Source organism: Homarus americanus, unplaced genomic scaffold (genome assembly GCF_018991925.1).
Source record: "Homarus americanus isolate GMGI-L3 unplaced genomic scaffold, GMGI_Hamer_2.0 scaffold32063, whole genome shotgun sequence".
Lineage (NCBI taxonomy): Eukaryota > Metazoa > Arthropoda > Malacostraca > Decapoda > Nephropidae > Homarus > Homarus americanus.
Genome location: NW_024753223.1, coordinates 390834 through 412981, shown reverse-complemented (window position 1 = coordinate 412981; position 22148 = coordinate 390834). Strand labels below are relative to the sequence as shown.

The 22148-nt window shown below is 36.9% G+C and overlaps 2 protein-coding genes across 7 annotated transcripts in view; one reads left to right on the top strand and one right to left on the bottom strand.

Moving 5' to 3' along the window:
* The window catches only part of LOC121855308 (rho guanine nucleotide exchange factor 11-like), a 73243-nt gene extending 71510 nt beyond the window's left edge, over positions 1 to 1733 (bottom strand). For 3 of the 5 annotated variants that reach the window (XM_042350195.1, XM_042350196.1, XM_042350197.1), the window contains exon 1: positions 1414 to 1733. In XM_042350195.1, the coding sequence (XP_042206129.1) occupies positions 1414 to 1424 (11 nt within the window). In that variant the 5' untranslated portion in view covers positions 1425 to 1733. The remainder of the gene's footprint in view (positions 1 to 1413) is intronic. The other 2 variants (XM_042350192.1, XM_042350193.1) reach the window with 2 other exon arrangements.
* The window catches only part of LOC121855307, a 51743-nt gene that overhangs the window by 4696 nt on the left and 24899 nt on the right, over positions 1 to 22148 (top strand). The window contains exons 1-5 of one of the 2 annotated variants that reach the window (XM_042350191.1): positions 6370 to 6467; positions 11144 to 11261; positions 15146 to 15309; positions 17141 to 17339; positions 18843 to 18974. In XM_042350191.1, the coding sequence (XP_042206125.1) occupies positions 11148 to 11261; positions 15146 to 15309; positions 17141 to 17339; positions 18843 to 18974 (609 nt within the window). In that variant the 5' untranslated portion in view covers positions 6370 to 6467; positions 11144 to 11147. Of the gene's footprint in view, positions 1 to 6369; positions 6468 to 11143; positions 11262 to 15145; positions 15310 to 17140; positions 17340 to 18842; positions 18975 to 22148 lie in introns of those variants that run through there. The other variant, XM_042350190.1, reaches the window with a different exon arrangement.

The following is a 22148-nucleotide window of genomic DNA, read 5'->3' as shown; positions in this document are numbered from 1 at the left end:
GACAGTATATATACCCTGTATACATTGTCTCTGAGTGAAGAGACAGTATATATACCCTGTATACATTGTCTCTGAGTGAAGAGACAGTATATATACCCTGTATACATTGTCTCTGAGTGAAGAGACAGTATATATACCCTGTATACATTGTCTCTGAGTGAAGAGACAGTATATATACCCTGTATACATTGTCTCTGAGTGAAGAGACAGTATATATACCCTGTATACATTGTCTCTGAGTGAAGAGACAGTATATATACCCTGTATACATTGTCTCTGAGTGAAGAGACAGAATATATACCCTGTATACATTGTCTCTGAGTGAAGAGACAGTATATATACCCTGTATACATTGTCTCTGAGTGAAGAGACAGTATATATACCCTGTATACATTGTCTCTGAGTGAAGAGACAGTATATATACCCTGTATACATTGTCTCTGAGTGAAGAGACAGTATATATACCCTGTATACATTGTCTCTGAGTGAAGAGTGTGGGAGGTGTTTTAATGGTTGATATTAGAAATTCGTGCTATATGTGTCAGGATAACCATTGAACAAATTAAGACACCCAGATTAAAGTGCAGGATTCCCATTTGTTAGTTGTAGGGATCCCAACCATGACATTAATTTACCAAAAGACATCGTTAGTATTATAGTCACACCCAATTACTACATTTATTTAAATAAGATTAGCTTATGTCTTAAATATACCAGTAAACAGTATATATAAATATCAATCCTACCAAATAAAAAATACTGTATATGAATAAAGAATATATACTGACACGATAATTTGATATTATTGTGTAAGTTGTTACATTAGTTTAGGTTATTAGTGAAGGAAATGTCATAGAAGAAAAAGGTGTCTTAGAATTGTCTTGACTATTGGTTACAAAGATAAAATTCTCCAGATTTGGTTAGTGGCAATTTATACAAATATACCAATAATTTAGTCAGTTAAAATAGAAACAAGAAAGAGAACTTGTGACCATATACAGTAGATAGGAATGATAAGGTTAGGTATTACTAGACAATATATATAGACCAACATGAATTCTACACAAGTTATGTATAAACAGCTACAACATCTTACTCTTTTCATGTTTATTCTCAAAATGTGTATATATCTAGACAATAAATAGAGCCAAAAAGAAAATAATTCCTCTTTTAATATTAACCAACACATGAAATACACAAGTGGCAACTCTTCTCTACCATATAAACAGTTAACTCCCTATACATACGGGTAAATTACATCCAAAACTCTATTATAACATTAAAATATATCCCTTTTATTAACTACAGATTAAACTAATGTAAAAATTGAAGAAGTACACTATAGGAAGACACACCCCATGCATTACAGGACAACACACCTTAATAACTACAACACCACCTTATTACACTTACCTCTCATCCATTCTGAAGTCTCATTAATGAAAATCCAAATAATCTCTTGACTGTCATAGAAAAATGTTCATTAATATAAAGATTATCCTTCACAATACACTACTTGAATTAACTGTTAATTTCTCAGGCCGTTTAGACAAATATAAACCTTATCACACCTACAAATACTGTATATTTTTTATTAATTTTTTTATACACATCTACAGTATATAAAGTAATGAGGAAATAGAGATAATCAACACTACACTGTCACTTTCAATCCTTCACTCTGTCATTAACACAAACATTAGTGGCTGCCATGTTGGCCGCTCCACACACTCCCCTCCGCCACACAACTAGATCTTACCTAGAAATGACTATAAACTCTCTATATTCCTATATCAATCTTATTTTACTTTATTAAATATTTCTATTAATATATTTGAATTATATTTTAAAATATTTCATTGATAAAGTATGTAGTAAAACCCGGATTTTAAGTGAGTCAAGTGTTTGTAGTTTTAAATAAGTTGAAAAAAGTAAATATGGAAATAATTATTTGAAAAATATTACAATACTTAACCTAATTAATATTAAACCTATTTACATGTATTTTTAAGAGGAGAATTCCCTAAAGTTTAACGTGAATATATCAACCGCGAAATTTTATTCCAGCAAAATTATACGCTGACATCACTGTTAACAATGCGAGTTGCTTACTTCTATAATGCCTATTAAAGGGGAATAGGCTCTATTATTAAACAATACTTTTTTACTATAATGGATGTTATATACGTTGATCATCACTTCATGTTATGCTGTAAAATGAAATCTTGATCATATATAAGTCCTGTTACGCTCTGATGAATCACATGACATTCAACTGCAGAGTGTAACTTGATTTCCGGATTTTCTCACAGTACATTGACGTATTTAATTCATTGGTATTTAACAATGAACTAGGTTTGTTATTTTCGGAAAGGAGAGCTGAAGCCTTACAGTCCGATTAAAGCTTTGACGTCTATATTCAATGCCTGAACATGATACTTGCTAAAGCTTGTGATTGCAACACAATTTCAATGACCTACGAAATGCCCCAGTACTTGGATCATATAAAATTCACTCTATTGTATAGTTTAGTTATACAAACACTGAAAGAGAAGTACAGTCTTGATGAAATGTGAATCTGATCAATTTACAGTATCAATAGGGAGAGCGCCCTTCCACGCTCTACTTATTAACAAGTTATAATAAGCTACACTCAACTCTGTATGCACTGAATCATTTCAGTTGTACGCGAATAATTCTTCATAATTAAGCTAAAAAATTATTTTAGTATTTTCTGCTTATGAAATAAAGAACAATAATGAAAAAAACCTGAGGTGAAATCTCTAGCAGTACGCAACACACAAGTTCACTGCGTCTTAAAGGACAAGTTCATTTATTACGTTGTTGTATTTGTAAATATGTTCATTAATACCTTGTATGTTAGATGGGCAGTTCATAAGAGCTTATTTTTATTATCTTCATCTGAATTGTTTATGACTCTCTCTCTCTCTCTCTCTCTCTCTCTCTTTTATTTATTGGGCACTCCCCTTCATCCTTGTGTAAGGTGAAGCGCAGAAGCGTTTACAGCGCCCAACAGGGAAGCATGCTAAGTTCATGCTTGCCTTTATGTCTCATGAGTTAAGGGCGTAGAAGCCTGAAGAGTCAAGGGCGTAGAAGCCTGAAGAGTTAGTGGTTTATGTCATCAAGTTATTGGAAGCTCCAACAACTTGTCCCTGAATACGAATTCGCAACTTTAGATTTACACCAGGTACCTACTTTACTGCTAGGTGAACAGGGACTAATGGGGGCTAGGAAGTATGTCCAAACAACTTCCACCGGCCCGGGAATCGAACCCGTGACATCTCGCTTGCGAGGCAAGAACGGTACTGCTTCTACCACCGGTCCCCCCTCTCTCTCTCTCTCTCTCTCAAACATTTCACATCCCCTTTCCACATTATTTTCATTTGACATAATCATTATTTCTAGTTCTTGTATAATCACAGCGAATAGGTTATTTCTTCTCATCTTCTCTTTTTATTTGGTAATGACGTATTGAAGCCTAGATTTATGTTTTCTCTTTGGTTCTAAGCATTTGATTCTTCAATTTGATCTTATTTTTATGAAAATCCTGATTGCACATGCAAAACTCTAATTTACGTGTGAAAAATATCGACCTCAGTAAGCGGACGCTGAACTGCCTCTGCCGCAGTAGCCTTTTAACTGTCTGGCGATATCTATTGTCTAACATAACTCGGATTACAATCAAGGCGAAATTATGGAAGGAAGAGAAGGTAATTTGCATATCTCAGTACTTAACTGTACTGATATCCTCAGTACTAAAATAAGGTGTAAATATCGACAACATATAGCCTACCTAGATTTGGCCAAGGCTTTTGACAGCGTACCCCTGAAAGGCGAGAATCAAACTGGAAGAGTACGGGATTCGGGGAAGTGTCCTATCGTGGCTCGGAGACTTTCTGCATGTCAGCAAGCAATGAGTGGTGATAAATGGTATGAAATCGTCATGTGTACCTGTGACTAGCGGGGTATCACAGGGCAGTGTATTGGGCCGCTGTTGTTTGTCCGTTTAATTAATGACATGCCAGAAGCTATATACTCCTCCAGACAAATGTTTACTGACGATGTCAAGTTATTTAAAGGAAAGTAAGAACCAAATAGACTGTGAAGAGCCGCAGAAAGATCTCTATGAGCTTCAAGAATGGTCGAGCAAATGGCTGCACTTCGGCACCTCAACTACCCAGAGAGATTGGAATACCTGAACTTGCCTAGCTTATACTACAGACGGGCAAGGGGTGACCTAATTGAGGTGTATAAGCATCTCAGGGGGCACTACTCGTCGAATATTCTTACCTGGAATTGGCGGACGCCCACCCCATTAGGGGACACGGCTCAAGGTTGAAGAAGCCGCAAGTCCAGAAATCTGAGGAAAACTTTTTCGGGGTGAGAGTTGTGAACTCTTGGAACAACCTGCCAGATAGTGTTATGACGGCACCGAGTGTGAGCTCTTTCAAAACCAGACTTGACCAACACTGGAGCAGGTTCAGATACATTCAGGAGCCAGTGCATGTCCAGTACTTGCCAACAGTGCGTGACAGAGACGTGACCAACCGACCAAGCGGCTAACGAGCCGGTCAGTGGCGAAGAGGATAAAGTAAAGGTAAAGTCTCGACATAAAATTATTATAATCGCCAAGGTTTGCGTAACATTAAACAGATCACTTGAAGATTAGGCACCTCGATTTATTTCACCTAAATATTATGCACCGCAGCTTATTTCACCGGAAGACTAGCCACCGCAGCTTATTTCACCGGAAGATTAGCCAACCCAGCTAATTTCAGCTCAAGATTAGGCACCCCCATGTTATTTCACCTGATGACTGGGCAATTTTCTGAACTTGTGGCTTCTTCAACCTTAAGTTGCAGAACGGACATCCGTCAGATCCAGGTATGAACACTTTACTGAGTACTGTAATGTTCTTCGAGATGTTTATAAACTTATAGTAAGTCACCATTTGCCCGCCTATAGTATAAGCTAAGCAATTGTAAGAGTTCTAATCTCTCTGGACACCTGAGGTGCCTTAGTGAAGTCACCAGTCTCGTGATGCTCCTTTGAACGTTTGCACTCAACTGACAGTCTCTAGCATATATCTCGGGGACCAAACGGGGTGACAGTACTCCAAACAGGGAAACATCTCACGTTTGAAGAGCATTACGAGGTACGGGCCATCAAGGTATCTGAACACTCTTTTTATATGACACACGAGTTTAGTTGCTTGATTCAGCTTCTTCTCACAATGGTCCAAGAACTTTAGCTCGTTGTCGATATACACACCCAGGTCCTTTTCACATTTCGATTCGTTGGGACGTGATACGCCTCCTTACTGTTGTTTCGACCTACTGTAGATGCATCCTTTTGCATTTTGTGACCACTCCTGAAGCTGACAAAGATTTGTAGCTATTCACAGTCCGTTTAGTTTTTAATTTCCGTGAATAACTTGGCATCGCCCGAGAACATTTGTATGGAGGAGTGTATAATTTCTGGCATGTTGAATATGAAACAAATAAACAACAATAGACCCAGTACACTGCCCTGTGCTACCCCACTTATCACAGGTACGCATGCCGATTTCGTGCCATTGATCACCACCACCACCAAGGTCTCTATTGACCTTGATCACCACACACTGTTTGCGGCCTTGATCACCACACACTGCTTGCGGTCACCAAGAAAGTCTTCCTTCCACGCTAGGTATTAATCCACCAAATTTCGTAGCCTTCCAGTTTAATTTTCAACCTTTCATGAGGTACGCTGTCGAAAACCTAATTGGCTAAGTCCAGATATATATTGTAAATATTGCTTTCACGCTTTATCATCTGGCTCCACACATCCATCACCTTAGCTTAAGTAATTGCGTCAAGCAGAAGCGCGTCTTGGCATAGAAACGTGTTGACATCCCTTTATTAGGCTATTTCTTAATAGATGTTTCATCGAGGCATTTCGTTTAATGCTCTATAGTACAGTACTTTACACACACTGCTGGTTCATGTAAAAAGGTTGTCGACATAGTAAAAAGAAAACTGATCACCTGAAGATCTCCATCCCAGCTAATTTCGCCATAAGATTTTTAAACACCCTAACGTTACCCTAACCTAACTTAACCTAACCAACCTCCTCTCATACTTTTACTTTTACTTACTTTTATCCTCTTCACCACTGATCGGTCACGTCTCTGTCACGTACTGTTGGCAAGTACTGGACATGTACTGGCTCCTGAATGTACCTGAACATACTCCAGTGCTTCTCAAGGGGTGGAGATTCTTCAGATGATCCGTCGAAATTTTTATGGAATACAAAAATAGTAATTATGTCATTAAATCAGAGAAAATACTGTTAGGGAGGTTTAAAAGGATATGGTTGTAGTTGTAAGCGACCTCCACGTGATGTAAACATAGTAGCTGTCAGAACCTCAGGGACTTTACCTCTGACTGGGTGCTTTAGCCTCTGAGGTAGGTATATTTAATGATTCTGTGGAAATTACTATACTTTTTTACACGGAAACTATATAATTTATTTGTATCTTGATTGTTGCTAGTTTGGTGGATAATTTTTTTTTTCATTTTGCCCAAGATTTAATGCAATGGAGATTAGTCTTTTTATGTGGAAACGGTAATTTTTTGTCATGTTAGGCTAAGTTGAAATTATGTTTTTCCGAAGGTTTATGATGTGTTTCTAACGATTCTGATCTTCATTTCTATCTTAAATTGCTACATTTTGCGATTTTGCCTCACCCATAACCCCTTGTTCCCACTGGGGGTCCCCCATTATCGTTGGATAAGAGGGGTAGCACAAAAAGTAGTGATTAATGGTAGAAATGAAGGTCAGAATCATTCACAACACATCAAAAACCTTCGGAAAAACATAATTTCAGCTTCCAAATAGGTGGATGACCGAAATGATAATTTTACCCTTCCGAATTAAGAATCCTACAACCGTTTTCCATTTTAAAGCAAAAAAATCATAACCTAACCTAATACCTGTAGTTTCACTGATTCACCAGTCCCTTTCTCATAATACCTAAATAAACTTTGGCTATAGTCATTATACATTTCCATTTTATGAAAAATATCGTCAGTTTACTTTCACTGCTGCAGTCTCTTTAACTTATCCAAGGCAATAATCCTGCAGTTAGTCCCCAATTACGAAATCCCCCCAAAAATGAAAAAAATAAGGTTATTCTGGCAGTGTTATGTACAGTAAGTCAACATAAACTGATATATGGTGCTCGATTGTAGGTAGCAAGAGAGGAGAGCAAACAAAGGAGATATAACCAGAGTTGTAAAAAGTACCGGACTTTGTTACTTAAGTAAAAGTATTGTTACAATGGAAAAACGTTACTCAAGTAAAAGTAAAAGTATCTTTTCATAAAGTAACAACAAAATATTAATTGTCTCAAATATTAAAATAAATCCCACAGTAAATTATAAAAAAACTAGTTAACTAAAGATGAAAATAAAAGACTCAGCATTACACTTGTTTATTTGTAAATCTTTCTATTGAGATTAATCAATAACTGATTCTCGAAATTATGGCTGTCTAATCAGGATCTTTTAGGCCTAAATATAATCCCAGCATGACCTACCAAAAGAGAATATGTTCAGCCGCTCTTCTCCCTGCAATCCATCGCAGGGATGGTGAATGGGCTGAAAATATATCCATCCAACACTATGATCAGTTTCTTCCTTATCCACACAAGTATCGTCGACGTGGACTTATGGTCTACAGACATAATGTTGTCTCTGCTCACATTAGGTTAGAATACAGACCTATCTGTCAAGTATCTGAGGCGGGGATGATCCACACACTATTCCTGTTAACTCTGTAACTGTCCCAACACTAACACCCTTCAACTCTACTGTATTGCCTTGACTGTCTCACTGTCAGGGACCTCCTACCATAGGGAGAGTCACTGACCACTATATGTCACCACCTACTTATTCGCACTAGTTAAGATTTAATTCTTGTATGGTACCCACACTTTGGTGGGTGCTAACTCCCATTGTCCTTAAATAATATCAATATTGTCTCCATATCACAAGCCATAAGGTTTCCTGTGAGACAATGAATACCAATGTATTAGTGTCTGACCACATGGTCCTGTGACTAGGCTTATTGCCCCCTGGGGTGTAATAAATTAATAAAACAATAAATAAGTAGCCAGCATGACTAAACAGAAGCTCACAAGCAGCAGATGCAGGTAGCAGGGTGTTAAGCTTGAGAGATAACTCACATAATGTTGGGAAAGACCTCAGTAGCTTCATTCCATCCCCTGGCCATGCCAAGTAACTATCAAGCTCCTTCAGTTGAGGAGTTTGTGGATGATTGTTGCCTCCATAGTGACTGAGTCTAAGACTCACTGTGAACTGTCCCTCTAATTGGGATGTGGCTGTGGTGACGTCGCTTTTCAATTCTAGTTGATGAGTGGCTGAATTTTTTTGCACCACGTAATATTTAGTGGGTACTGGGGGTTGGCAATGGTACACTCAGTTTACACATGTGTATAGACACAGGCTTTATATCTAAGATGGAATTATGTAGAGCATTTTAGAATCACAGCCTCTTTGAAATTCATTTTAGGTACAGTTATATGCAAAGAAGAACTGATGTGTAACAGGAAGACCAAGATCCTGAAGGAAAGGTGGGGAGAAGAGGGGGATTTGATGGGGGGGGGGAGAGATAAGAGGGTAGGCTAGGTGAGGTGGGTGGTCAAGGTGCTAATGGTCACAAGAAGATCAAAGGGAAAGTTCGCGATCATGGCTACTGCCACCTGACCTGACCTGATGTCACCTCACCTCACCTCATGAGACCTCTCGGTGTCTTCCCACACCCACACCGTACCCTTCATGGCTCCACCCACACCATACCTTCCATCCACACAACCCTTTTACAATGGTTAATAATTAGTGAATTATTTTAAAAATATATTATTAGTTTGCCACAGACATTAAAACTCTTTGTTTCGGTCATGTAATGAGTAACAATTTTTGTTTTTCAATTGTATTGGAGTAAAGGTATTAGAAAACTATACTTAAGTATAAGTGCTAAAAAACTTGAGTATGTTTTAAAAAGTAGATACCCAAAGATGTTACTTGAGTACAGTACTCAAGTAAATTTATTTATTGTATACTTTACAACTCTGGTTATAACACTGCTGCTCTGCTGTATCACCTAGTGATTTTGTTTGTCTATGATGGAGGTAGTCTTGTCCTAAAAAAATAAATATAAATAAAATATAATAAATAAATAAATAAAATAAATCAGAAACTCCAGTGAGCCAGTTCACCCCTGATCCTTGCTTGGATCACCCCAGGGTGACTAGTCACCCCAGTTGAAAAGCACTGGCCAAGATGACTCCCAGGCCTTGCCTGGCGAGTGATTTGAATTTTCAATCAGACCAACATTCAGAAAAGCAAAATCACCTTCAGATCGAGAAAAGAGAGGTGTAAGAATAGAGTTTTTGGTTAATGAATTTTCTGATATGGAGGAATACTGCACTTGTACAATATTGTAGGTGTACTGGTATACAGTATCTATTTAGCTTATTTTGACCTCATATACTGTATTAGATAATACCGTGGGAGAATGTAAACTTCAGGGCTCCCACAGCTGTGATCCTTGGGTCAACATATGGTTATGGTTTTCTGCACCCCACAATTTTTCTCCATTTCAGTCTTGTCAGTTTTTTCTCAACAAATAATAATATTACAGTATATGAAAATTGGCATTAACCTAGTGGGATGGACCAATTATTGATGCATCCTTCTGTTGTTTATTCATACCAATTATCCCCTCATAACTACAGTGTGGTACTCTATAGCAAATATTAAAACTTTATTGTTTCATTTCATTTTATAATGCCATAGGATTAATATCTTGTGCTAATAAAAGTACTGTAGCTTTATTCAATTGATTGTTTCAGTAATAATGATAAACTGTGGGGCAACAATGGTAGATATTTCAACCTGCACTCCAAAATCAAACTACATACTGTACTGTACTGTACTGTACCATACCATACAGGGGTCACCCGGCTTACAAACGGGTACCGTTCCTGAGGACGTTCTTAAGTAAAAAATGTACGCAAATTGAAACACGTGCTATGTGTCTACTGTACTACAGAACAATGTTGAAAATCCCACTACAGTATATCATAGCCTAAGTCCTTATATACATCTAAAATTACTTAATTTAAGAGAACAGAAGAAATCGAAGGATAAAATACAGTGAATGAAAGTAAAAGATAAGTCATCAGGTAAATAAAATACAGGTACTGTACTGTGAATTTAAGGTTTAACATCGTTCATATTGGCGGGCGTTTGTAAGCCGTACGTTCGTAAGTTGGCGACCCTCCATACTGTACTGTACTGTATTTAGTATGGTAATAATGGGATTTAAAATGGCTGATTATAGTAATTTATAACTTAAATATTTAAAAAATTACTGTACACAAGATAGAGGTAAAGATAAGAAACCCCGTAAAATTTTCACATTATAGTGAAAGTTTTATTGCCATGTAACTGAATAGTGTAATTTTCTAATTTTCTTATCCATATTTATGAATTGTAAAATAGACCTTGTAGTAAGATACATTATAGTAAGGAGTTTTGGGGACTGATGGAGAATGATGAAAGAATTTACAGGTATAAACAAAGTTTGCTCCCCATGGTGAAATTGAGAGTCATGGAATGAGTCTCTGAACTTACCCTGGCCGTTGTCTGGTGTGGTTGTATTGTTTTATCTCATTTGGCGGTTATGCTGCTTCATTTTGGGAAGCAAAGAACTTTCAAGCCCAACTTTACAACTTTTGCTATTGCCAATGAGTTAGTTGTGCAATAACAAAATGGCCACTTGAAGCTTCAATTAGTATATTATATTACACCGGGAAAATTTGTCATATGAAATACTGTCCAGTTGCTACAGTACAGTACTAGAGTAGTGTTAATATTAAAGACAGGAATACATCAGTCTGTACTGGGAAAGGCTAGAGGTGCAGAACAGTTATAATTTTAGTTATTTTAGAATGTTATGAGAGTAGGAAAACAGTTTATTAGATACATTACAGGCAGATATAGTATACAGTATGTACATGTGTAAAATATTTTAGGTTGCTTTGCTTTACTTGTAGCACAATGGCAAGATGGCAAGCAGAGACTGGATTTCTTCCAACGTCCTTTCCTGCAAGACCACTGAATCTACCTCGAGGACTTGATGTTCAGTCTACTATTTCATCATCAACTTTTAGGGTAAGTTTTGTGGGTCTCAGAATGAAAATGTTGTGGAACAAATTGCAAGGCATGTATGTAGAGTACAGTATTATGCACTGTATATGGTATACTAATGCCTGTTAGATAATTATAACTGGAAACCATGTCTTTTTAGGATATATATTTTCATAGAACCACCTAAGTCTAGTGGGTAAGAACCCATAAGGTCCCTTGGAATAGCAGTTATACAAAACAAATGATTAGTTTCATCTTTCCCTGAAAAAAGGTCTTCTTAGAAATAGGAATTTCCATATTATCATTTTCACTCCAACCACTTGTCAAGCCTTAACCTAGGACAACAGGTACAACCCAGTCCTTAGTGCTAGTCATGCACTCCCTGGATGTGGCACTGCCTGTCCTGGGCAAATTTGCCCTGACTGGGAATAAGTAAGTGGTACAGTATGTCTTTTTTTTTATCAGGCTGTGCAGTGCCCAACAACCTGGACGTGCCACGACTAGGGGTTGAACAAGTAACTTTACATGTCTGTGTGCCCGGCATTTGTCTGGCAGACAAGTTTATGTTTTAAAAGGAAAATACCCAGATGGGAATTTGTCAGGTGCTGTGTTACCCCTCCTACCCATACATGTTTAACTAGTGAGGTCCATCAATCAGTTAGGTGATGAGGGGGGGGTGTATTTGCTTGACCTGATGCCACATAATGGCATCACAACTGAGCTGATCCCTGACTTTTTGTTCCCACAATGAACTGACCTGCTAAGAAGGCTGGTCACTCCTATTTCTATTGGTCACAATGACCTGACCTGTAAATCTGTATAAAAACACCCACTAAATGCTGTGCAAGCAGAATTGTGCTGCAAATTGAAGTGAAAACTCAACAAGAGCAAGAAGGAAACTTTAACAGGTTCTTCAAAAGCCACTGGAGGGAGAAGGGTGAGGGTAAAAGGCATTTACACAGACACAACTGATCTGTAAGTTGATACACACAATAAATTTGAATGTTTTAATATGTTTATTTAACTTTTCCCAGAAAAAAAATTAGGCAACAAATTAAAAAAAAAATTATGGGTAAGTAAAAAACAAAATACAGGTATCAGGAAAAATAATTGTCAAAAGTCACTTACCCAGGACAAGCACATGTTCCACACTGTCTGCTCAGTCTGGTTTTAGTACTTCTGAAGATTCATTTATACCTTTATCTGAGCCTCACACCCATTGATTTTTTTAGAGAATGAGAAGTTTTACTGAAAAGGAATAGCTACATACTGTATATATTTTAGGATAACAATGTTCAAATCTGATTGAAGAGTCATTGTACCAATTTTGTATTTTACCATGTCTTGATGTAAATGATTTTCACAGTAAGTAATGCAACCTCTCTAACTAAGACAGTTTTATAGCCTAAGGACTATACTATTTCTACGCTAACCTGACTCGTAAGCCATGTCTCTCGTCTATAGCTACAAATAGCTGATTGGTTCATAGAAAATGTTCGTGTAGCTGTTCATTTATTCAAATGTGTTCACAATTGGTAAGCAGACCTGTTATTCTCTAAAATAATGTTAAATATCTGGACTAGCAAAATGTAAATGTACTGCTAATGCCTCGAAATCATTTACATTTTGCTAGTAATTGTGAAAATTTTTAGTTTGAATAAATGGACACGAACATTTTCTATGAACCAATCAGCTATTTTTATAGAGGAGGGGCATGGCTTATGGGCCAGGTTAGTGTGGAAATAATATTGGTAGACCCTTGATATTCACCAAGATTTCTGTGGTTTTCCAAAGATATTTTATATTTGATAAAATATGGTGTACCTATACTGTATTTAAATGATCAGATTGTTTGCATATATAATGAACTGACTTCCATTCCTTTAGTTTTAAGATAATGATAGTCTACAATGAAACAGTAGCTGACTTATTATGTTGCTATGTAATTATTCATAGATTCATGTCCTTAGTGAGTTCAAGGAATTAAAGTTTCACAAATTTGGTGAACCTTCATTCCTCATTTGGGACCTTGTTGACTCTAGGTACTGTAGTGGTTGTGACTAGAACTGGTACAAGGAAAACACAGTACAGTACTGTATATAGAATATTAGACTTCTTCCTTGTATAAACAGATCCAGGATTAACAGGCTTTGTTGCTCCATCCACCCTATTAAAGTTTTGCTGTGTGAACCTTCCATAATTACCAAGACTTTTGTGATGTCATATTAAATGAAAATTATACTCAGTATTCTGCATTACAAAAGAAAACAAAGTCTATTCGTTGGGCAGATTGAGACGAGACTAAATTAAAGTTCTATCTGAGTACAGTATATTAAAGCAGAGATTTTACTTGATATCTAAACAAGTAGACCTGTTGTACTATAGTAATTTAGTGTTGCCTACTAAGTAATTAACTTTAATTGTTACTTGTACACTGCAGCAACTAAAAAATATATTTAACATTCTTTCAAAATAAATGAAGGGAGATTCACGTTGTTTAGAGGTGCAAAATTGGCGAATCAAGGGCCCAGGGGTGCCAAATTACTTAACAAATTAAGTGCCAAAAGAACATTATCATACCTATGTTAACTATGATTCTTAAATTAGTTTCAAGCTTTCAAGGTTGGGGTAAAATTTCCAAGATCTAGCAACAAATTTCAAGCAGTGGCCCCACAAGTGACTGTCTGGTCATCATCTCCAACATACAAACAAGCGCCCTAGCATTTCAACAATTGAGCTCTGATACTTCCATTTCTCAATAAGAATTGGGAAAGGATATCATAGTTTGGTTTAATAAGTTCACGAAATAATTACCCAATCAAGTTTCACATTATTTGACATAATGGTGCACATTGACAGAGAGTGGGAATACGACAGGGATAAACTGGAGCTGGTGGAGACCCAGTAGCACCCATGCTGGACAGGCTACAGGCCATCATTGAAAAGCAGGGTTGGCTGGACTGGCTACTGAATGAATAATTTTCGTGACAACATGTGTTTTGTATAATTTTTATAATCTACAGTAAATAATAGGGATTGTTTGAATCATTGTTTTACCCTTTTTTTTACCTGTAAATATTTACAAAGATATTGAGTGTGTATAACATTAGCTAAGCAACATTTACGGTTGCCTATATGAGTATAATTAATAATAAAATATGGTCTTGCTGCTTTCACCTTATATTTCCATCCAACCTAATCAGTGACACACTTTTATATGAATCGGGTCAATCATATGTCAGCTATATTTTCATCATGTCATCCATTGTAGGGATCAAGCCAAGGTTACATGCAGTAGACCCTATGATAAGGCCATTACCATGGAGGGTGATAAAGCATATCTTATGACCCATATTATCCCTCACATTCATGCTTAGTTTACTGGCTACCATTCTGAGGGACAAGACAGCTTGGAGGATTCTGATATTATCGTTGCAAACTCCAGCCTCCAAGACACACACTCTCCATTGTGTCTTCTCTATTATAAAGAATATGTCATGATTATCTAATACTGTAATGATGTAACCTATTATGTCAAATAATGTAAAACTTGATGGAGTAAATTGTTTCATGAATTTATTAAACAAAAGATGACATCCTTTCCCAATCCTTATTGAGAAATGAAAGTATCAGAGCTCAATTGTTGATCTGCTTGGGTGCTTGTTTGTGTGTTGAGTGCAATGGACAGATAGCTACCCATCGCCCAATAAGGGTGGGGACAGACTTTACACCCTCTCCCTTGACTGTATCAAGAACTTTCGTCCAGGACTGTACAGTTACCTACAGTTCTTTTTCTACTTATTCCTGTTGGTTCACATGGAAGATAATGGATGTAAAGAATCTGTGTACACAAGAGAGGAACCTCTCACTTTGAAGTAGTTTTCTAATGCCATCTTCTTTGTTTTCAGCCATGGTCTCCAACACCTTCTAGTCAGGATATTATATTGTTAGCAGAATTTTCTGAAATTGAAGGACCTATGCCACTCCTAACAATACCTCAGTCACCTCTGGTACAACTTGACCTTAATGAGTTTGTTGTGAAAGTCTTGTGTACTGACTATCTGAATACAAGGTAAGTTACACAGGTAACCAAAAATGCAAGGTTGATGGGTTTGCAGTTACACATGTCTCATGTTGTACAATTGTAAAAAAAATTCCATGGGGGAAGCTGAATCAGACTTGATACAGGTGTTGGGAGCAGACTAAAGCCCAAGCTTTGATTTAAACTAATTTAACAAAGTAAAAAAAAAATGAAAATATCCATTTGGTGCTGCACAATTTATATGTATGCTGGGGTTAATGGAAGGCTAGCATAGTACTTCAGTGTAACAGAGTTATGTAAAACGGCAATAAAACATTACTAGCAGACATAAAGATGCTGCTAATACTTGATGTAGATTTCTAGCTTGACAACCTTGTCATACAAAACCTGTTGATGCAAAAGCTATTTTACACAGTCTTTTACAGTAGACTACCCTTTAGCCAACAGGTAGGGGCCTATGCTGTGGTTGCTCATCCCTGTCATCACCATAAAAGGGAAATTGGCTGCATGAGTTTTCCTTTTGAAGCAGGAGGTCTATGAAGTCACCCATATCTGCTTAGGCAATTCAGGCATTGCACCAGTTACGGTCACCATTTTGGTTTCAGAGTCAGTTTGCTGCTTTTTATTTACACTGGTCTCCAGAGAGTAGACCTCCATCTCCTACCTCTGCTGGCTAAAGTGGAGCTAAGTGATATATCCTGTGTAGTAATATCTTAAGAGTAGCATGTAGGGTTTACTGCAGTTCTAGGTACCTTTTATTAATAAGATAAGATTAACATTTTGTCTTTTTGTATCTTTTTGTAAAGCATATGAGTCAGACTAACTGCCCCTTCACTCCCTGCACTTTGCCTTGACCCACTAAAATTAGAAAAATAGTAGAATACTGTATCGGTATTGCATAGCTACTTCATAACTATCTCTGAGTGCACATGTTAATAACACTTTCATCATCCTAAGGGCTCTGGATATTTTTGGTTCATAATTTATTTTCCTTTAGAGTCCAGTATAATACCAAAGAACTGTATTGTAGGGGAAAATTAGAGGTTAATGTTTCCATCCTTTTTTGTACAGTTTGGAACTGCTGAGGGATGTATGACTGCTGTATCCTTGGAGGTTTATTAGTACTGCTTCCTCCACTTTCTAGTTAGCTATACAGCAAGGGTATCTAGCAAGAAATAGAGAATTGAATTTGAATTCCATTTTTAGTACCCTACCTCCAACCTTGGCTTTGTGGGTAGTCAGTGGGAAACTTAATAGAAAATGGTAGATTGATTCTGAAATCAAAATGTCACTTGTACCTGGCAGACCTCCTGTCTGTAGAGGGAAACCTTGCTCGCAAACTCCTTTTTACACCGATAACTTTGAGTTGACCATTTACAAGAGCTGCCTGGCTACAGATTCTCTTGGAAAATATGATTTTATGACCAATCCGCCATATGAGTTGGATAAATGTTTAATGGGTGAGCGCTTACTTTTAGCTAGGCTAAAGAGTATTACTTACCCTGTACCTATTTGGTATTGTTGGTGTTGTGTGATATATTTCTTCAAGGAGAAAATATTTTTCATGAATTTTGATGAAATATCACTGGTAAGATGCTGGAACATGTACTATAAGTTGATGTTTTTATAAAGAATTTGTATTTCTTATTTTCTGATGTTTTGACTGTACTGTACAATAAGTTATGTTTGTAATTCTTAATACAGTTTCATATTTCTTCCTGGTAACAGATATTTTATATCAAAGTAGCATTACTGTTGAAGATTACCTTGTGCTTTAACTTAAAAAATATATATAAGTATAAATTTTTATGTGTACAGATGGTGATTGTACAAATCTGATAATGTTTTATTATTCCTCCAGTGGTGAATTTCGTGTATATGAGGATACCCAGATGGTGCAGCAGGACATAAACCCAGGTGTCCATGTGTACGTACATTACTTCACACTCTATGATGTGCGTGCTCGAGGCTTTGTTCGACCCATGTGCCTCTCATACATTTCCTCAGATGCAAGGAAACTTCTGCATTATTTCTCTCAACTAAGACAGCATTTTATTATGGTGAGGAAATTTTCTTGTAACATGAATGTACAGTAGAGCCTTATTTTTCTTTAGCACAACTAGGATTCTGGATGAGCCAATGTTCAAATTGTATTCTGTAAACCCTGCTAAACGGGATTTCATTTACCTGCTAATCTGGATAAAGTAGACCCTATCTGGCCCATCTGTGCTTACCCCAGAAAACTGAGAAAATTATGAAATAATACTGTATACGCTACAGTTTTTTTTTTTTTGCTAAACTAATTTGGTGTATTGTAGTTAGTCAGTTCTAACTGATGCTATAGTGTCCATCTTAACTCTAACTACAAAACTCAGAAAATACTGGGTTAGCTCTACTGGGCTGGTGTTTGTGATTGTCTCATGTTCACACCATTCATGATCATGTGCACTCAGTCCAATTTTTATTGGCAGTTTGAACATATTAGCGGGCATACCCCGATAACCAACGCAGGGACTGTGAAATGTCGTTGGTTAGTGAATCAACGGTTATTGAAGCAATTAATCTCATAAGCATATAACAAATTCAGGGAATTAGGGAAGGGCCACCCCCCAAAAACTCCCATCTACCCTTGATATATCACTAGTGCACACTGTCAAGCAAGAAAATAAAACAGACATATGAAGCAATCTTAATAAGCATTAAATAAGGAATGTAAAACATAAAGTAAGGCTGTTATTTACCTTTGTTGAGGATGGTAGAGATGATCTTGGGTGGCAAGTTCAAGTCTCTACTAATCTTTGCTGGTCCATCACCACTCTATGATGCCTTTTTACATCTTATCACATTACATCAAGCTGCCCCTCAGCACAAGAGGAACTCTCACCAGAGCGTTTAAGGCATGATTGCATAACACAAGAAATCTGAAATAACGAAAAAGTATGAAGTCGGAGACACATCGTAAGTGTAAAAAAGTGCAGAGGCCGGAATGAGTCGGAGGCAGTGTGCAGAGCTCTCTCATGGCATGAATTTGCACCAAGCCACCACATTCAAAACAGCTCTGCCTCTCCTCTCCCAATCATTGAATCTCCGGAGTATCAACAAAACTTGTGGGGTATTTCCCCAATATGTAATTGTTGGTTATGTAAATCGGCAGTTATTGGGACATCAGTTTTGGGGATATACAGTACCTGTTTGCTCTAGGGATCGTGTACTGTACTTTCACGCCATTTCTGTATTTTTTTCAGTGTAGTGCTCCATTGCAAGTGGTAGTGAGTTCCCAGCACAACAGTGTTGTAAATATATCAGAAACTGTATTGTACCCTTCGGCTCGCAGATAAAGAGTGAAATTTGATTTGTTTTTCTGATGATGATTGATTGCATTTCTTAATTCTAAAGATTTGTAGTCATTTACAGTATATCTGTGCACCATAGTTAAGATTAATATTGTGCTATAATTCAGTTACTGTAATATTAGTAATCTACTGTACAGTATTGTGTTACCAGTATGTATGACTAGCCTCCTCCTCCAGTGTTATAATTAATGGTGTTTTTATTTCTTGCAGGCAACTGAATACCTGAAGCTGAGTAATCTTGAATGGTTTTCAGAAGAAATGAAGGGACTCATCAGAAACTTGGAATATACAAAGGATCGATACATTCAAGTTCAAAGAAATGTATTAGCTGACTCATCCAGTGTGAGCTTATGTTGATTTTGTGTTCATGCTTAGGGAGGACATTATTATTTTCAAATTACACATTATGCAAGTACATATTCACATTTATTGTGTCCTAGAATGCATAACCAAATGTATGTTTACTGTGTGTGTACAAAAACTTTTAGTACAATACAGTATTTTTTAAGTGCAGTACAGTGGGGTCTCACTTTGCGTGGGTATACTGTATTGGTACACGTCCGCGCATCACAAATCTGCACACATGATGCCGTTTAACACATGTTAAAATTGCTCTTTTGTACTGGACACGCCAGACCTTTACTATTTAACGACTTTGGGTAACCAACTTAACCTCCCCAAAATTACACATGTCACATAAATTGCATCTACATTATTAAATAAATCTTTTCAGAAAGCCCGGGAAGTTAATTAAGCGATGTGGGAAGCTCTGGGAGATGATTGGGGTCTGAGGCAGGGGTGAAGCCTTCAAAATCAACTGTTGACACTTGTAAAATGACTTCAGCTTCATCACCAGAGCAGCGGGGTCATTGTCACTGGATTCTCCTTGATCTTCATCACATTGTTGAGGCAGAAAATAGGCGGTGATGAGAGTTTGGCGGCGGCATTTAATAAACTCCTGGTAACGTTGCCTGTAGGTTTCCACCAAACTGTCTAGCTGTGCACATAATTCATCACTGCATTGCAGGCTGGGCTCAGCACTCATTAAAGCATCCTTGAGTTCTTCAACCTTGTTGAAAACTTGCATCACCTGCCACTGATTCATGCCTACTTCGGTCTGCTTCGGTTCTGCCACACCACCAACACTTCCTTCCGCTGCCTCAAAGTCACTCTTCTCGTCCTGCAGCATGTCATCTAGTGCAGTGGATTCCCCTTGCTCCAATAACTTCCATCACATTGTATACAGATAATGATTGGCTCGCTTATTTTTATAATGTATCAGTACTGTAATGAATAAATGAAAAAAAAATGGTGAACGCGGCAACAGCCATTCTTTCAACCCCCCTCCCCCCCTCCTTTGCGGAGGGAGGGGGCCACTGGTCAGGGAAGAGGTTACCTTTTCATTCGGCTTGTTCTTTTATCTTAAATTCAAATTACAGTATATAATTTTTTTTCTATATACAGTTGTACCCCACTTAGCGGTCAATTGAAACCAGGGTCGCGTTAAGTGAACAACAGAACATATGGGATTAATTCCAATGAAACGCCCGACCCCAAACTCCACTTTTTGAAGGCACATACCTATGTTGTAGTAAAAATAACATCTTAATTTTATGATGGTACATGCACACAATTAATACTTAAGAGAAATAGAGAAATACAGTCGCCAAGTTAATGTCCATTCAAATAATGGACTCAACTCCCTCCCCCTCTCACACTACACTGCCGGCTCTTCCCTCTCAGAGAAATTTTTGGGGAAAACCACTAAATTTTAATAAATAATACCTCAAACTAAAGTTAGGATAATACAATTGACATTGCTGGATTCCTTGTAAGACCAGGAATATTTTGAATATAAATGTCATATATTTTGCACAAAAGATAACATAGTTACCTAGAGAAAAATTTTATCTAAAATTTGTATGTTTAATGCAAAATATATGATGTTTATATTCAAAATGATCACCAAATTATAAGAATTCCAGCAATGTAAATTATATTCTGACCGGGTAATTTGTATGAATTTTATGAGCTAAAACAAATATCTTCAGTTAATAAAAAAAAAATAATCTTCACGACACTATCTGTCAATCAAAGTACCCCACCTTGCCTCCCCCCCTCTTCCAACCGCGCGGTCAGTCCCAACCCTCCCCCCCACCCCCCACCAATCCTCCCTTCCAGGGTTTTTAACATTTAGTATTAAATAATACCTCAGATTAAAGTTAGGATAATATAATTGACATTGCTGGATTCCTTGTAAGACCAGGAATATTTTGAATATAAATGTCATATATTTTGCACAAAAGATAACATAGTTAATTTGAGAAAAATTTTTATCTAAAATTTGTATGTCTAATGCAAAAATATGATGTTTATATTCAAAATGATCATCAAATTATAAGAATTCCAGCAATGTAAATTATATTCAGACCGGGTAATTTGTATGAATTTTATGAGCTAAAACAAATATCTTCAGTTAAAAAAAAATAATTCTTCACTGGGTAACAGATGGTCGGTCGGTTGGTCCCTCCCTCCCCCCCACCCCCCACCAACCGTCCCAAGGAGATGTGTGGGATAACCACTAAATTTTAATAAATAATACCTCAAACTAAAGTTAGGATAATATAATTGACATTGCTGGATTCCTTGTAAGACCAGGAATATTTTGAATACAAATGTCATATATTTTGCACAAAAGATAACATAGTTACTTTGAGAAAAATTTTTATCTAAAATTTGTATGTCTAATGCAAAAATATGATGTTTATATTCAAAATGATCACCAAATTATAAGAATTCCAGCAATGTAAATTATATTCTGGCCGGGTAATTTGTATGAATTTTATGAGCTAAAACAGGCAGTCAGGCAGGGTGGGGCAAATCTAAAAATAGCGTCTCGAGCCGGACACTCACCGCGTATATGTGGAAAAAATCCGTGTTAAGTGAAAGTTCAGCTCTGGCGAGGCACCGCGTATATGATAAAACGCGTTAAGTGAAACCGCGTTAGGCGGGGTAATACTGTAATAGTTTATATTATTAATGATAAAACATACACCATAAGAGGCTGATCATATGAGAATATAATAATGAATAAGTAAAACACTAGTGCACAATGCACATTCCACTCCTCAACCTTTCCCTTCCCGGCTTATCCTTTTATTTTGAAGTCAAATTGTATATCGTATTTTGTTTTATTATTTAATACTGTATATTATATAATTTATGATGAAACATACATCATAATTGGTTGATCATACGAGAATATATTAATGAATAAATAAAAACTGGTGAATGCGGCAATGGCCAGTCCCTCCAACACATTCACATGTGAAATGTCATCTCTTGTACCTATTAGCTCACGTTAGGCCTATATAATCTGATTAGGTCCACTGTACAGTATCCCCATTAAAGACAATACTGTACAGTATATACGTACAGTTATTTTAATACGTACTGTACAGTATTTTTATAATAAATAAGGTAATATATTTAATAAAAAATTAATTATTTTTTAAT